The sequence below is a fragment of the Cololabis saira genome, chromosome 16 (assembly GCF_033807715.1).
Source record: "Cololabis saira isolate AMF1-May2022 chromosome 16, fColSai1.1, whole genome shotgun sequence".
Classification (NCBI taxonomy): Eukaryota; Metazoa; Chordata; class Actinopteri; order Beloniformes; family Belonidae; genus Cololabis; species Cololabis saira.
In genome coordinates this window covers 37,955,104-37,973,134 of record NC_084602.1, presented here as the reverse complement: position 1 = coordinate 37,973,134, position 18,031 = coordinate 37,955,104, and the positions used below count along the sequence as shown (strand labels likewise).

Below are 18,031 nucleotides of genomic sequence, written 5' to 3'. Positions count from 1 at the left end.
CAACAAATCAGAGCTAATGTTGCATGTGCGCCTTTTACAGATGCACGTCTCTATTTTCTGGATGAAAAGTCATCTATGAGGTTGAAAACTTTTAACAACATAAATTGATATGAAACTACAGCCAATATGTTTTATATTGGCTGTAGTTTATAGCTTATATACGACCAAGTGGTCATGTGATAAATGATAACATCTAAGACATACAGTCATACATTCCTAGCATAAATACACTTATAATAAAAACAATAACAGCAACAACAATACATAGTGATGTGTGCATCACACATCAGTTATATATGAGGCATATGGGGCGGCAGTAGCTCAGGTGGTAGAGCGGGTCGTCCAATGATCCAAAGGTCGGCGGTTCGAATCCTGCTCTGTCCCAGTTACTGTCGTAGTGTCCTTGGGCAAGACACCTTACCCACCTTGCCCCGTATGAATGTGTTTGAATGTGTATGAATGTTGGTGGTGGTCGGAGGGGCCGTTTGGGGCGATATGGCAGCCACGCTTCTGTCAGTCTGCCCCAGGGCAGCTCTGGCTACAATGTAGCTACCACCACCGGTGAGGATGTGAATGAATGAATAATGGTCTAAGTGTAGCACTTTAAGATTAATTGAATGGAAAGTGCATTACAAGATAAATGCATTATTATTATATATGCATAATATCATAACACTATAATTATACTAATACACTATAATAGCACTAATAATACATACATTACATACAATACATTAGTAATAGATTTTCAGTCACTGCTATCATTATAATAATTCTACTAATTTCAATATAAATAATACATTCCCAGTCATATGGTCTGCAGCATTAGGTGAGCCTCAAGTCGTTTTTTAAAAGTTAATTTGTTTTGTGAGCGAGATATGTGAGGAGGTAAAGAGTTCCAGGACATTATGGAACGATAGATAACTGAGTGTTTGAGTAAATCTTGAGTAGTAGTTCTCAGAGCTGGAGGTATCAGGTTTACTAGGATTAGTGTCCATACTGGTTCTACTGGACCTCATACTGGTTCTACTGGACCTCAGTGCTGCTTCTGAGCCTGTACATTTCACTGCACAGGTTAGAGCATGTTGTTGGGGTTAAAGGTTCAGCTCTACGTTGGTTTAAATCACATCTATCTGACAGATTCAAGTTTGTTCATGTACATGAGGTTTCTTTAGAACAAACGAGGGTCTGTTATGGTGACCCCCCCCCTTCTAAAAGTTTTTTTCTTGCCACTGTTAAAAACATAAAATAATTAAAATTGTTAGTAAAGAAACATCTCTGGAATAGATACATATAAAACGTATTTAATTATTATCAAATAAATAATGTAGCTAGTATATGGCCCATATACTATATACCCATATATATATATATATATATATATATATATATATATATATATATATATATAAATATATAAAAACACAGTTCCTGGAGAAAAGTCATCTATTTCCATAACTCGTGCCTGCAGGCTCACCTGGGGTTTTTACAAACTGATACACACTTAAACACCTGCAGGGGATGCAAATAAAGCATCAAGTTGCTTCATTGGAGGTATAAACTTTGTTAATGTACAGACTGTATTAAACAAGGTTTATATGACGCTGCAGAGAAGTTTTGCATAGCTGAAGGCTTTATTTCAGTAACCCAAGTCCAACGCTGTCATCACTGCAGAGAAAAAGCTCACAACAAAGACACCATTTACTTTAGACACCAGAGCAAACAATCTGCCCTTTGATATGAGGAACTACGACGGAGCATTAGGGCCAAACTAAGACAAAAAAAAAATGGAAATTACGAGAATAAAGTCATGATAATATGAGAATAAAGTCGTAATATGAAATATATTATAAATATAACTTCATAAGATGCTCAATATTCCTCTTTTTAACACAGGGAGAAGACTGCTCTTCCTGTTAGAGTTCTCATAAATTAGATTCTCATAATATTACGACTTTATTCTCATAATATTACGACTTTATTCTCATAATATTACGACTTTATTCTCATAAATTACGACTTTATTCTCATAAATTACGACTTTATTCTCATATTATTACGACTTTATTCTCGTAATGTTGCGACTTTATTCTCGTAATGTTGCGACTTTATTCTCAGAATATTACGACTTTATTCTCATAATATTATGACTTTATTCTCGTAATTTACAATTTTTTTTTTTGTCTTAGTTTGGCCCTAATACTCGTCGTAAGGAACAACATCTATGTAACCTGACAAATACTGGAGCAAAGTGAGGCCAACGTTTCACATACCAGTATTGTCATCTTCAGGAAATAATATAGAGATTATATTTAAAAACGACACTTAAAACTTTACAGTGAAAAAAAAAAATAATAATCTGCCTTTTACAACTCTGATACCAGTGTTGGAAATACTTGCTGATTCTGCCAAAAATAAAGGTATCGGTGAGTATTTATGTCTGAGCATCATCTGATACCATGTAATCCCAACTTAATGGTTGTGAAGCCCCGCCCCTCAAATACAAATGAGCCAATGACTGTTGAGGAAGTTCCACAGGAACCAGAACTCGGACTGCTGTGGTTTTTAGAAAAAATTCCAAAATGACGTTTATTTTATTTTATTTGTCAGGAGTGAAGAAAACTGCAGAAAAGTCCAGAGGGATTTGACCGTCTTGCCTCTGTTGGATTCACCAACCTGGTTTCACTCATACCTTTTCCTGCTGTATTCAAATCACAACCTTCTCTTGCAAAGAGTGGTGTTCTCCAGGGCTCCGTCCTGGAGCCTCTTCTCTTTATCATCTACTTATTACCTCTTGGTCATATCTTCTGTAGACATTCTGTAGAATAGGCCATTCAACCCCTATGCAGATGACACCCAGCTCTATCTGTGCACTAAGCCTTATACATCAATTATTTGGCTACCTTACACACCTTCCCACACACCGCACTTAGGCCCAGTCCCAATCCCCCCCTAGTCCTACTTTTCAGTCCTACCCCTAAATTTTGCACGTTCCCGTGAGGGTAGTGGTGTCCCAATTCCTCTTTTCATCTAGGGCTAGTGGACATAACGAGGGTTAGTGGATATGAATCTAACCCTTAAAAGCGAGGGATTTCAGATGCTGACTTCACGACCGAGGGCCAGAAAAATTTCCCAGAATGCTTTACGTCAGACTGTGAATCAAACAAAAAAACATTGCGGACAGTTCTAATTTTTAGTGAATAAAATCAATATTTTGAGTTAGTTTCTGCATAAAAATGCGTTTTGATTACATTTCTAGCGAGAAATATATATTTTACTTTCATAATATTCACTCAGTGAATGTACATAATCACTCGCTTGCCCGTTGTTGCGTTGTATCTTCAGATCTCGCCAGAATAAAGGCTGATTTATGGTTCAGCATTACATCAACGCAGAGCATACGGCGTAGGTTACGCGGCGACGCGCACCGTACGCCGTAACCTACGCTGTAACCTACGCCGTAGGCTCTGCTTCGATTTAACGCGGAACCATAAATCAGCTCCCAGGCCCGCGGCTCTTCTCATCCCGAAAACATTGGATCAAATTTCTTAACAGGCGTTATTTGGATAAACTGAGCCCAGGTTGGGGATCTTAAAGGAGCATAAGGCAGGATTGAGGCAGGATTTATGAAAAAAAATGCTTATACGTTTTAAGTTTTCTAGTAATAATGTCAGATGAAGCGTTCCAAACCAAAAAGAATGAGCCCTCTAGTGTATCTCTCCTTTGCCTTGAACAGGCTGTGTGCTGCAAAATGTGCTGCAATTCGGACTCCGAATTTCCCGCTCTGGGCTGCGGATGTGACGTCACATGACGCTGCATGCACGTTCTCCCCGTTCTCCTGTGCCGGCTTCCCTGTTGGCTGCAGTACCCCCAACGGCCGTCGTGGTGAAGGGTGGCGCTAGAGAGTCATTTCTTAAAAAGGAGCCCATGCTCCTTTAACGGTTACTTTTATGCTTTTATACTTTTATATATACTTTTATATATTAAAACTTAATAAAGTGGCATATTAACAGCACTACAGCAGAAATTAAAACAGCTTTTAGCTCTCAGCTTCCTGACATGGTGTGACGTATGTGCAAACGTAACTACGCAGTCGCTTACGTACCCGAACGTAAACCACGCAGTGACGTAGCAAGTGGTGTCTCAATCCTTAGGGAACATTACAAGGGCCCTAATGTTTGTGGCTTCATTTTTAGGGCTACTGGTAGTGAGTGAGGGCTAGTGGTAGAAAGTAGGGGGTGTATTGGGATTGGCCCTTAACCTTTTGTCCTCTCTTCCTCGAGGCCTTCGTACCATCGACTCTCCCCACGTCTCGAAAATCCCGCGTTAAGGCTCACCTGTTGGATCTGGCACATCCCACATGACAGACGACCCACCTGTTGCTTTACTGTAATCAACACCAACGGGCCTCGTTAGCAGCACTAATTAAGCAGGGGGCGGGGCTTACCAATAGGTCAATTCTTCTCTCTAGTTTATTTTTGCAATGCTCATTATCAAAGCTGCTGTTTCCAGAGGTGGTTTGAAAGTTGATCAATATGAAAGGCGACCTTATTGAGCATTTATATGCCCGTCAAGTAAAAGGACGAGAGGAGTTAATTAGGCCGAAGGTGAAAACAGGAAAAACACTGGGTGTCTACAGGTTTGACCGAAGTAAATTTAAGACTTTTTAATACCATTTTCAAACTAAATTTAAGACCAAAAAGACAAGTCACTAAGAAATCCAGTGCTGATGTCGAGGTTGCCAGATCTGGCATGTTCCAGCCCAAACGCGATGTAAAACCCGCCGAAATAATGAAAAAACAGCCCAAATCCAACATTTACGTTAAAACCGTCAATTATTAAATGTGGAATACATTTCAAGTCATAAGCAAATGAAGCCAAAAGCAAATAAAATATCAGTGAGTTTACTGTGTAAGTTTCTACTTTTCTCTGCCATAATGGAAACTTTGTTAATAATTTCTCCTAAATATTTAGTAAAAACCAGGCAAAGCAGCCCAAATTTTATCAACCCGCCCAGTCCTATAGTTTTTAGCCCAATTGGGCTGAAACCCGCTCAACCTGGCAACCCTGACTGAGGCGTCTAACAACTGGTAAACAGATTTATTTCTCCTCAAAACTATTAAATAAACTTTTCCCTTTCAAAGTGTAAGAAAACTTTTTAATGATGACGCATAGATTCCCTCTAAAATTAAGATTCAAAAATAAAGACCCTTGGATTGAGATTTAGGACAAATTAAGACATTTAAAGGCCTTATTTTAGCAAAATGGGATTTAAGACTTTGTAAGGACCCGTGGCCACGCTGTGACACCTTAAAGCGGTTTGGAATGTTGTTTTATGCGTTAATTCTTATAAAGTGAATAAACAGGCAGCATTTTAAGTATAAAATCTTTAATCCTTGTCAGGATCAACTGTGTTACAGATATGTTCTCCGCCGGTTAAACCGGTGCAGTAGTTACTCGCACTTTGGCTCGTATCATCTTTGCATATGAGCACTTTTTAAGGAACCAGCTGATTGTCCAAGTGCTTCCTGTAAGGTCCAGTTCCTCGCGCCTCGGGGCGATGGTCCGACGTCACACCGCCGTCTCAAACTCCAGAAAACGCTCAGATTCCGCGGGCGAGACCAGTCCGTTGGTCTCTTTCTGTTGGGGCGGCGACGTCTGAGGCCCAGAGACCTGGAAGGAAAAGAGAAGAGAAGAGAGAGAGAGTTAGGTCAGTACGGAAGAGTATTAGGTCCAGGCAGGAGAAAAATAAAAATAATATTTTAGAGGAGGAAGATTTTCTTTTCATTATGCACTTCGAGAAAAAAGTCTAAATGTTGAGCAAAAAGTCAAAATGTCGAGATTAATGTTGGAAGTACAATTTCGAGAAAAAAGTGGAAATGTCGAGAAAAAAGGAGAAATGTCGAGAAAAAAGTGGAAATGTCGAGATTAATGTTGAAGTACAATTTCGAGAAAAAAGTGGAAATGTCGAGAAAAAATTCAAAATGTATTTCAACTTTATTCGCAAAATTTCCACTTTTTTCTCGAAATTGTATTTCAACATTATTCTCGACATTTCGACTTTTTTCTCGAAATTGGTAAAGTAATTTGGTAAAGTAATATTTTAGAGGAGAAAGATTTTCTTTTCATTATGCACTTCGAGAAAAAAGTCAAAATGTCAAGAAAAAAGTCGAAATATAGAGAAAAAAGTCTAAATGTCGAGATTAATGTCTAAATGTCGAGGAAAAAAGTCGAAATGTCAAGATTAATGTTGAAATGTTGAGATTAATGTTCAAGTAAAATTTTGAGAAAAAAAGTTGAAATTTATTTCAACTTTATTCTCGAAATTTCGACTTTATTCACAAAATTGTAGTTCAACATTAATCTCAACATTTCGACTTTTTTCTCGAAATTGTACTTCAACATTATTCTCGACATTTTGACTTTTTTCTCAACATTTCGACTTTTTTCCTCGAAATTGGTAAAGTAATATTTTAGAGGAGGAAGATTTTCTTTTCATTATGCACTTCGAGAAAAAAGTCTAAATGTTGAGCAAAAAGTCAAAATGTCGAGATTAATGTTGGAAGTACAATTTCGAGAAAAAAGTGGAAATGTCGAGAAAAAAGGAGAAATGTCGAGAAAAAAGTGGAAATGTCGAGATTAATGTTGAAGTACAATTTCGAGAAAAAAGTGGAAATGTCGAGAAAAAATTCAAAATGTATTTCAACTTTATTCGCAAAATTTCCACTTTTTTCTCGAAATTGTATTTCAACATTATTCTCGACATTTCGACTTTTTTCTCGAAATTGGTAAAGTAATTTGGTAAAGTAATATTTTAGAGGAGAAAGATTTTCTTTTCATTATGCACTTCGAGAAAAAAGTCAAAATGTCAAGAAAAAAGTCGAAATATAGAGAAAAAAGTCTAAATGTCGAGATTAATGTCTAAATGTCGAGGAAAAAAGTCGAAATGTCAAGATTAATGTTGAAATGTTGAGATTAATGTTCAAGTAAAATTTTGAGAAAAAAAGTTGAAATTTATTTCAACTTTATTCTCGAAATTTCGACTTTATTCACAAAATTGTAGTTCAACATTAATCTCAACATTTCGACTTTTTTCTCGAAATTGTACTTCAACATTATTCTCGACATTTTGACTTTTTTCTCAACATTTCGACTTTTTTCCTCGAAATTGGTAAAGTAATATTTTAGAGGAGAAAGATTTTCTTTTCATTATGCACTTCGAGAAGAAAGTCGAAATGCTGAGAAAAAAGTCGAAATGTCGAGAAAAAAGTCTAAGGGGTAAATCCACAAAGAACAGATTGCGCCCGCAAATAGCGCTGTGAATTGCGCCGCATTTGCACCAGCAATTTGCCCCGCCTTAAGGTCCTATTCACAAAAGATTTTGCTCTAATGATATGCCGGCGCAAACACGCCCATAAAGTTTTGCGGCTGAGTGCTATTTTCCCTTGTCTGAGTAAGTGAGCGGAGCTGTTTCCAGTGTTCTCCATATTCCATAATGAAAAGTGCAGAAATAAAAAATAAAACGAGTGAAAATAAAACGCAGTGAGGCGCAAGGGCGCAATTTCCACTGGGAACAGGGGGGACATGCCCCCCCACTTTTCAAACTCATGCTTTTGTCTCCCCCCCCGTTTTTTTTTTTTTTTTTTACAGTTTAAGAACTAACGGTAGGCTCAGCCTGTAAATCCTCAAGACACTGTCCCTCCTCCCTCAGTGCTGTTCAAGGCTGATTTATGGTTCCGCGTTAAATCGACGCAGAGCATACGGCTAAGGTTACGCGGCGACGCGCACCGTACAGTGCGCGTCGCCGCATCTTTCAGGCCCTTTTTGTGCGCAAGCAAGCTTTATAGATGAGGTCCCAGATCAGGATCTGACGGTAATTCATGTTCTGTGTTTTGCTACACACACCTACAGGTCAGCTGTTAAACACACACATTCTAGATGTATATGTTTATATGGTGGAATTGTTTGTAATAAAGCAGCCCCTTACTGTATGGATGAATCCTGAACTCCGTCCTGTTACTTTTATTTTTAAATCCGAGATAAGTCCACAACCCCACTTGATCTGACTGTGTACAGTCATGTCTGACTGTAGATTTCACCCTTAATATCATTCAGTATCACACAGGCTTGAATGATATTGAAGAGAGAGAGAAACAGAGAGACGGGGAGTGAGGAGTGAGTTTGCGCGCAGTTAATACATGCTTCCAAAAGACGGTATTTGCTCCACTATTTTTGCGTGTGGCAAATAGCCCTGGCCTTTGTGAATTAGACGGTTTTTGCAATGAGGCTTATTTGCATAGAAAGGGGGCAATTTTGCGCCGAATGTATGAATATTACCTAATTTACATGCATGCAAATGGCACAGGCGCACAATGCCACTATTTGCTTGGCAGCGCAGTTTGTGGTGCAATTCCCCCTTTGCGGGTGCTTTGTGAATTACACGCTCTCTTTTTGTGTCATTTGCACCGGTTTAGCGGCCGCAAAAGCCGCGCAATCCTTTTGTGGATTTACCCCTAAATGTGCACTTTGAGAAAAAAGTCGAAATGTTGAGATTAATGTTGAAGTACAGTTTTGAGAAAAAAGTCGAAATTTATTTAAACTTTATTCTCGAAATTTCGACTTTATTCACAAAATTGTATTTCAACATTAATCTCGACATTTCGACTTTTTTCTCAAAGTGCACAATAAAAAAAAGTCCTCCCCTCTCAAATATTTCTCTCCCGCCTGGCCCTGATTCTCGTCCGTAGGTCAGAGTGTGGAGGTCGTACGTCCGTCTGAAGGAGCGTAGTTACCGGAGCAGCCGCGGGGCAGCAGAGCTTCCTCCTGGCCAGCAGGGGCAGCACCGTCCCCGGGGCCACGTCCTCCTCCCTGGTGGGGCCCGTGAGGAGGCTGACGGCCAGGCCCACCAGCACCACCGTGATGCAGCCCAGCGCGCTGTACCACATGTAGGACAGCGAGTAGAAGCTCCTCAGGCCGGCCGCTCGGCCCTGGAGCAGAGTCCTCTGGGTCGTGATGGCCGTCGCCACGGAAACGCTGGCGTTGCCCGGCCGCGGGGCGCCGTCGCAGCCGGGTGCCGGGGGCCTCGGGCCACCGCCGTCGCCGCGGGTGACCAGGCTCCCAATGCCGACCCAGAACGCCACCGCCAGGCCTGCACCCAGACCCGCCACCGCACCCTGGAATAGTGGTGGGGGAAAAAAATTGATTATTGCAATATATTGTTGCGCTCTCTGTCGCAATAAATAATCGATAAACTGCCGGCAAATATCGGCAAATATTACAACACACATAATGGATTTACGCGGTTTTCACCGCACTATTGTTCATGCTCTTCACTTTGTCCAGATCAGGAGTCTGCAACCCAAAAGGTTTTAGAGCCATATTGGACCAAAAACACAAAAACAAATATGTCTGGAGCCGCAAAAATTGAAAAGTCTTGTATCAGCCTTAGAATGAAGGCAACACATGCTGCATATATTTATACTAGTTAGAACTGGGGGAAGATTTTTTTTTTTCATTATGCACTTTGAGAAAAAAGTCGAAATGTCGAGAAAAAAGTCGAAATGTCAAGATTAATGTTGAAGTACAATCTTGAGAAACGAGTCGAAATGTTGAGAAAAAGGTCAAGAAAAAAAGTGGAAATGTCAAGAAAAAAGTCAAAATTTCGAGAAAAAAAATGAAATGTTGAGAAAAAAGTCGAAATGTCGAGAAAAAGGTAAAGAAAAAAGTCGAAATGTCGAGAAAAAAGTTGAATTGTTGAGAAAAAAGTCAAAATGTTGAGAAAAAAGTCAAAATGTTGAGAAAAATGTCAAAATGTCAAGAAAAGGAAAGGAAAAAGGAAGAAAAAAAGAGAAAAAAGAAGAAAAAAGAAAAAAGAAAAAAAAAGGAGAAAAAAAAGGGGAAAAAAAAGCTCCAGGAGCCACAAGGGTGGCGCTAAAGAGCCGCGAATTGCCGACCCCCGGTTTAGGGGTTTAGTCAGATATGGACAACTGAATCTCAAACTGGCGACCCGGAGGACGAGCTCGGACTCACGGTGGAGTTGGCCCAGGGGAAGAACATCCCGAGGCAGAACAGACCCAGGTTGGGACCGCCGACCATCCCGAAGATCTTCAGTGCCACCTGCAGGTTTAGTTTAGTTTAGTTTATTTGCACATAAAACAGAACCTGTATAGTAAAAACAATGGTCAAATTAAGCATCCTGCAGGAGAGGTGGAAAGGCTTATGAAAATGCCTCCCCTTTATAAAACAAACATAACAACAATAACAACAGCAGTAACAGCAGCAGTAGTAGCAGCTGACTTCAAAGCAAAAACATATAGATATAGAAATATATATATAATATAGAAATGCATAATATAAAACAGAAAAAGACAATTTAGCATGAAAGAGAAACAATACTGAATTATTGAAAGATAGGAAAAATGATGAAGATGTAGGATAATTGCATGAAAAGAAGTACAATTTAACAACTCCAGAAGTGTTTCTGATCTTAACTAAAGAATGATTTTTTTCAAGTGTTTTTTGAACAACGCGAGTGAAGATATTGATTTTAGTGATGTAGGTAAATTGTTCCATAGCGACAGTCCTCTGTATTTTAAAGTGCGTTGATTGTGTGAAGTCCGGCATAAAGGAAGGTGAAAGTCATTTGAGTGTCGTGTCTGATATAAATGGATGTCTGAAGACAAGTTAAAATACAAAATCGATTCACCAGTGATCGTATTCTACTCAAAATACCGATTGACCTCATAGTTTTTTTACAGACAAGTTCAGTATGGCACTTCCATGTTAATTTTTCATCAACTATGACACCTAGGAATTTAATAGAAGAAACTTGAGTTAATTCAACATCGTCTATGAATATTTTGGCCTCTTCCTTAGTGTATCTTTTATTTTTATTACAAAATATCATTACATTTGATTTGGATGTATTAAGAGAGAGTTTATTCATCTGAAACCATTTACAAATTGATGATAGCTCTTAATTTACTTCAAGGATCAGCAAGGTCAGGGACAAACACTCAGGTCCAGCTGGGGAATCAGCAGGTGATGATCAGGTGATGATCAGGTGATGATCAGGTGATGATCAGGTGATGATCAGGTGACTCACCTGCAGGACGGACTCCCCCATGAGGTGGGTGAGGTAGGCCATGGCCAGACACAGCAGCCCATAGAACACCGCTGGGGAGGAAACACACGTTATTATAGTAATATTACTGTTATTATTGCTAGGACAACTGTAATTGAGATTACAGGACTGTCTCAGAAAATTAGAATATTGTGAAAAAGTTCTTTATTTTCTGTAATGCAATTAAAAAAAACAAAAATGTCATACATTCTGGATTCATTACAAATCAACTGAAATATTGCAAGCCTTTTATTATTTTAATATTGCTGATTATGGTTTACAGTTTAAGATTAAGATTCCCAGAATATTCAGATTTTTTTAAATAGGATATTTGAGTTTTCTTAAGCTGTACTTTGACAAAAAAGTCGAAATGTTGAGGAAAAAAGTCAAAAGTTCGTGAATAAAGTTGAAATGTTTGAGAAAAAAGTGCACAATAAAAAAAAAAATCTTCCCCTCTCAAATATTTTTTCTCCTGCATGGCCCTAATACTCTGCCATACTTCTGTCATTATTGTTAATATTATATTATTAATCGATTATTAATCAATCATATCATTATCATAATTATTGTTACTTATGTTCCTTTTCTGAATGAATATGTGTATTTTTTTTATAGATCGTTATTATTACTGCTTTGCAATGTTCAAAGAGGATTGTGATATTTATGACAATATTTATTATTATACTTATACTATTATACATTACTTATTTGTATAATGAGGGGGAAGGTGGCTCAGTTGGTAGAGCGTTCGCCCATGAACCTGAAGGTCAGTGGTTTGAACCCTAGTTCTGCCTGTGTCCACCAAAGTGTCCTTGGGCAAGACACTGAATCCCCCGGTTGCTCCCGGTTGTCAGGCCAGCGCCGTTGTCTATGGCAGCTCCACCGACAACCGGTGTGTGAATGTGTGCGTGTGTGGGTGAATGTTTGCAGTGTAAAGCGCTTTGGGGCTGTAGGAATACAGCTGGAAAGCGCTATATAAGTGTAAGCCATTTACCATTTATTTAATTGATTGATTGCCCCCTTCTTTTACTTTATTTATTAGTTATTAACTTTTTTTTTAATCAAATGTTTTTATTTATATTTTTTTTTTTTTGAACGGTGGCATCCACAATGATGCCACTGTTCCAAACCCACCCCTCGGACCAAAGCATTCGATGAAAACAATTAATAATTAATGATCAATATGATTATTATTGCTATGAAAACTGTAATTGAGATTTTTAGAATTGTTAGAATATTACTGTTATTACTTCTGTCATTATTGTTATTATATTATTAATCAATCATATCATTATCATAATTATTGTTCCTTATTTTCCTTTTCTGAATGAATGTGTATTTTTTTATTATTATATTATTTTATTATTATTTTTATATTATTATCAATATATTTTTATTATTATTACTGCTTTGCTATGTTCAAAGAGGATTGTGATATTGATGATAGATATTATTATACTTCATATTACTTATTTAATTGATTGATTGCCCCCTTCTTTTACTTTATTTATTAGTTATTAATTAATTAATTAACTTTTTTTTTTTTAATGGTTTATTTACTTCTTTTTTTTGGCTGCTGTCATTTGGTCATTCTTGAAAACCATCATACTCATACACACCCCACACGTGCTTGCATAGACGCACTCACACCCACATACACGGTCACTAACATTGATTTGGTTGTTTTGTACTGTTTTGTTTGTTTTCTATAAAATAAAAGAATAAAAAAAGCAGGTGCATCAGCTGGGGTTTGAGTTAGGTTTGAGTTTGGTTTGCAGCGCGGCGGCACTGACCTACAGCCTTGGACAGCAGCGTCGCTCGCGTCTCCACCATGGAGGGGAAGCTGGGCTTGATCAGATCCTCCATCGTCACGGTGGCCAGAGAGTTCAGGGCCGAGGAGATGGTGCTGCAGGAGACAAAACCGCTGCATCTTACTGCAACTCTGCAGGACCTGGCAACCGCCAAGTTATAATCATGCTGAAGCCCTCAGTCATATCTACTGTTAACCCTTCACCGATAACTCGAAATCCACTCGAAACATTTGTTTTTCATCTGATTTGTGCTCGCACGATAATTACGAATTCAAAAAGACTCCTACACACACAAAACCTTAAATACACTCAAATGGTTTTGAGACTCTTTTCCTCCAAGAAACCTCAGATTCGTCCTACATGGTGCATTTAGGTACTAATGGAAAGCTGGGAAATCTGAATTTTCATCTGAGTCCAGCGTATAATTCCTTATGTAAAATGTAAATGTACTTTACTTATATAGCTCTTTACAGCCACCTCTAGGTGAGCCAAAATGCTTTACAGAATAAAACGTACAGAAATACAACATACAATCATGAGAAAAAAAAATAGAATAAAAAAAGAATAAAAAGTGTCACCACACTACTGGGTATTAAAAGCCATTCTAAATAAATAGGTTTTAAGCCTTGATTTACATGTAAATGAAGGCTAATTTAATAAAATAAAATGTTTAGCCTTGATTTATGATTTTTATAATTCCTTATATGGACAGATCTGCATTTATGAACCTCACAAATGTAATTACAGTAATCCCTCGCTATAACGCGGTTCACTTTTCACGTATGGCTGCTTCACAGATTTACATTGTGCATCGTGTTCTGCATTCTGTTTGGCTAAACAGTTTCCTCGCCTCTTCACTTCCTGTGTCAATAACGTTGGTTGCTTAGCAACAAGCTGAGAACGGCCAATGAGCTTCAGCAGCAGCTCAAGAACGGGACCCTTTGATGAATCGTTCATTACAGTCTCAGATATAATCCATGGCGGCATGTCGGTTTATAAGAAGAAAAAAAAGCGACAACAACGACCCATAACTATGTTCTTCCCTCGAAAAAACACACCTGCACCGCGGTTTTAGGAGAAAAAGACGCTACAGAGCGAGTCGGGATGCAGCGGCAGTCAGAGCAGTGAAATACACGCCAGTCACAATTTGTCCTACTGTACATATTGTATTTTTTTTCATAATCATTTTTCATTTTCTCCCGTTCAAATCCAGTTACTCGGGTCGCGGTGGGGCTGATCTACGCAATTTGAAGCTTTGTATAATAATTGTAAACAAAATAAAGGTTACTACTTCACAGATTTCACCTAAAACTGGTTCTTTTTGGAACGAAACCCCCGAGAAAAACCAGGGATTATTGTAGATTTTTTAAAGCAATGACGGCTCGGTGGTGGAAAAACTGACGCTCAAATCGAGAGGCAAGAAGACCGTGATTTGAAGTATGTTTACCTTCTTAAGGTAGGTAACTAAGTATCGAGGAAATAATAACTCTGCACTCAGATTCCCCAACTTTCCACCAGTACTTAAATGCACCATGAACGGACGAATATGTGAGGCTTCTTGGAGAAAGAGTCTCAAAACAATTTGTGCGTATTTAATGATTTGTGTGTGTATGAGACTTTTTGAATTCATAATTTTGGTTTTGTCCATAACTTCGAGCACAAATCAGATAATACACAAATGTTTTGAGTGGATTTTCTCTCTGTAGATTACTTCCCGAGTTACTACAAGTTCACATCTGAGCTCCCAAGTTGGGATAATCAAAGGGCCGTTTCATTTCAGCAGGATCCTCGTTCACGACACAGATACTGCTCCTCTTTATGATTTTGAAACCCAGTTTAAAAAAAAACAAAAACAACTACCGGTAAATAAATATGTGTGATATCTTTTTGATAATTTTTTGTATTTTATTCTCTTTCTAAAAAGAAAAAAAAGAGGAAAAAATAAAAGAGACAAAAAGGGAGAAAAAGAAGAAAAAGAGGAAAAATCAAAAAAAGAAGAAAAAGGGAAAAACTTTTTAAAAAAAAAGGGGGAACAAGAAGAAAAAAAAGGAAAAAAAGATAGAAAAATAAATAAATAAATAAATAAATAAATAAATAAATAATATAATTGCTGCTGTCTTACTTCCTTGGCATTGTGTTATGTTCCAGATCAGGAAAATAAGGAAACGTGTCTTTAATGTGTACATTTACTAAAGATTAATGCGACCACGTGGTATTTCGGTGCTTGTTCAACACGGATACTGCTCCTCTTTATGATTTTGAAACCCAGTTTAAAAAAAAACAAAAAAACAACTACCGATAAATAAATGTGTGTGATATTTTAGCACGCAGACCTGTACCTGAGCGCCGCGCTGAACAAACACGCAACGAAGAGTCCAGGCAGCCCGGGCAGACCCTGCAGCATGTCCATCACGAAGTAGATCACCATCTGTGGAAGACGAGCCGTCACAACACAAGCTTCATTCGTAGCTTCATCCCTCTTCACTTTTCCATGAAACTTTCCCGATCATTCCCAACATTGCCTCAGGAACAAAACAGGCGGTAAAGCTGCCGCCTGATTCATTTAACTAAACATAAAATACCCAGTAAGAAGCAGGCTTCCCACATATACAGAAATCTGCTACTGGATACATCAGACAACACTTTTTATATTCAAAACAAATGGGAGCAGGAGTTAATATTATATTTGAAGATGGGGAGTGGGAAACAATGTGCATCGGATGTCGTAAAGGTATCAATAGTAACACGTGGAAGGAGTTTGACTGGAAGATGAAGACTAGGGTCTTCAAGACCCTCTTTTGTCCAAATCCAAGTAATCCAGCGGCAATAATACGCTGGAGACATGTGGAGGAATTGGCGATTCCTCCACATGTCTTTTGGGATAATCAATTATATTCCCTGTTTGGAAGGGGTTAAAGAGTGACATAGATAAAGTTATGGGAATTAATATAGTATTCACCCCAAGTCAGTTTCTTTTCGATCTGACTCCTGAAGTACACAGACCAAGAGCACTTGGTACATACACAATCAATTACAATTAAGGTCTGATGTTTTTGAGGAGATGGCCACCTATCGTAAGGTAACTCTCCAACTGAGGAGATTAGAAAATTAGAATATTGTGATAAAGTCCTTTATTTTCTGTAATGCAAAAATGTCATACATTCTGGATTCATTACAAATCAACTGAATTTTAATATTGCTGATCATGGCTTACAGCTTAAGAAAACTCAAATATCCTATCTCAAAAAATTAGAATATTCTGGGAATCTTATTCTTAAACTGTAAACCATAATCAGCCATATTAAAATAATAAAAGGCTTGCAATATTTCAGTGGATTTGTAATGAATCCAGAATGTATGACATTTTTGTTTTTTTAATTGCATTACAGAAAATAAAGAACTTTATCACAATATTCTAATTTTCTGAGACAGTCCTGTATATTTTGTGATGTTGTCAAGGAATGTCTGTGTTTTTCTTCAATAAAAATAAAGTTAAAAAAAAAAAAATAAAAAAGAAAAAGCTGCCGCCTGCATCCATGTTTCAGGGAACACAGTGTTCGTGGCGCCTCCGGTAAAGGAGAGGAGGCGGGCCGGCCGACTCACCGCGTCCCGGGACGAGCTGCCCAGCTTGTCGGAGGGATCTTCTCCGCAGTAGCGGGCGAACATGACCAGACCCATGATGCAGCTGAGAGCCAGCGCCAGCTGCAGCGACGGGAACACCATGTAGCACGACCTGCGGAGACGGAAACACCCAAGATTTGACGGGAGCTACGGACCATTAGATTCTCAGGACATTTCATCTAATAACTCATCCGGTTTTTAGGTCAAATAACGTCACTGAAAAGTAAACGCTGAAAGGTACTTGATGTAATGTAAATGTAAAGGAGAACCCCAGGGTTTGGTGCTGGGACTTGCTCTTTTCTCTGTTTACATCAGTGGACCCATTAACAACATTAACCAGTCGTCGTCATTATCATCAAAAGAGCCATAAGAATAATCAGTAGAAAACGATATAGAGATCCAACAAATCCATTATTCCTTCAGTTAAAACTGTTGAAATTTCATGAATTAGTTTAGTTTAGTTTAGTTTATTGTTTTGCACAGTTTTTAAAAATATACAGGAAATATCAATGATAAACACTATACGGTGCAGGAAGAGGCAAAAAACCCAATGGGCTTATTTGAAGCCTCCACCGAAGATATTAAAATTTCATGTCAAGATTAACATACAAAAAAACAGAAAGTATAACTACACAAAAGTGATGGCAAACTAATAATGCAATATATAAATAATAAAGAATAAAGACAAAAAATAAGTGTGTGTGAGTGTGCATGGGATATTGTTTTTACAACTTATATTATATTGATTCCTGAGCAAATAAGACTGTACATGTCACTATGAGTGAAACACAGAAAAAAACAAAAAGAACATGGATACATAAACAATAATACATTGGGAAAACAGTTACAAAACAGCAGTCAAGTGGTCCTTTAAACGTCTTTTGTAAAATTTCAGAGAGGACGAGGTTTTTGCCAGGTGGGAAAAATCATTCCACAATTTAGTCCCTAAATCTCAACGAAAATTGACGTCTGCAAGTGAGAAATTTAGGAGGATGAAGATCTGAGGATTGTCGAGTTGAATAAGAATGAATCTCTGAAATTAATTTAAAGTAAGTCTTGAACTGTCCAGGAATATTGCCTTCACTTGAATTTAGCTTATAAATAAAAACGCATATCTGAAAAATATTGATGTCATAAATAGTAAGAATCTTGAGTTTTTGAAATAAAGGAGTAGATGAAGCGAGTGACTCTGATCGAGTTGCAATCCTAACAAAACGTTTCTGTAGGACCAGAATTTTGTGAAGATTTGTAGGAAAAGTATTTGCCCAAACTATATTACAATAAGAGAGATAAGGATAAATTAAACTATAATAAAGTGTAAGGAGACAACTCGTCGTGACAAGATGACTAACACGCCTTATAATGCCAATGGATTTATTGATTTTTTTGGTGACCCAATCAATTTGTTCTCTCCAACTCAAACTCTCATCAACAATAATACCCAGGAATCTTGTAGTTGACACCTGAGGCATACTAA

At 38.0% G+C, this 18,031-nt stretch overlaps 1 protein-coding gene across 3 annotated transcripts in view; it reads right to left on the bottom strand.

The window, feature by feature from the left end:
- Window positions 1-5,384: 5,384 nt before the first annotated feature.
- The window catches only part of slc5a6b (solute carrier family 5 member 6), a 29,804-nt gene continuing 17,157 nt past the window's right edge, over window positions 5,385-18,031 (bottom strand). Inside the window, exons 8-14 of one of the 3 annotated variants that reach the window (XM_061742945.1) lie at window positions 16,537-16,666; window positions 15,267-15,361; window positions 12,916-13,028; window positions 11,111-11,175; window positions 10,030-10,122; window positions 8,769-9,173; window positions 5,385-5,673 (exon numbers count right to left, since the gene is read on the bottom strand). In XM_061742945.1, the coding sequence (XP_061598929.1) occupies window positions 5,572-5,673; window positions 8,769-9,173; window positions 10,030-10,122; window positions 11,111-11,175; window positions 12,916-13,028; window positions 15,267-15,361; window positions 16,537-16,666 (1,003 nt within the window). In that variant the 3' untranslated portion in view covers window positions 5,385-5,571. The remainder of the gene's footprint in view (window positions 5,674-8,768; window positions 9,174-10,029; window positions 10,123-11,110; window positions 11,176-12,915; window positions 13,029-15,266; window positions 15,362-16,536; window positions 16,667-18,031) is intronic. The other 2 variants (XM_061742947.1, XM_061742946.1) reach the window with 2 other exon arrangements.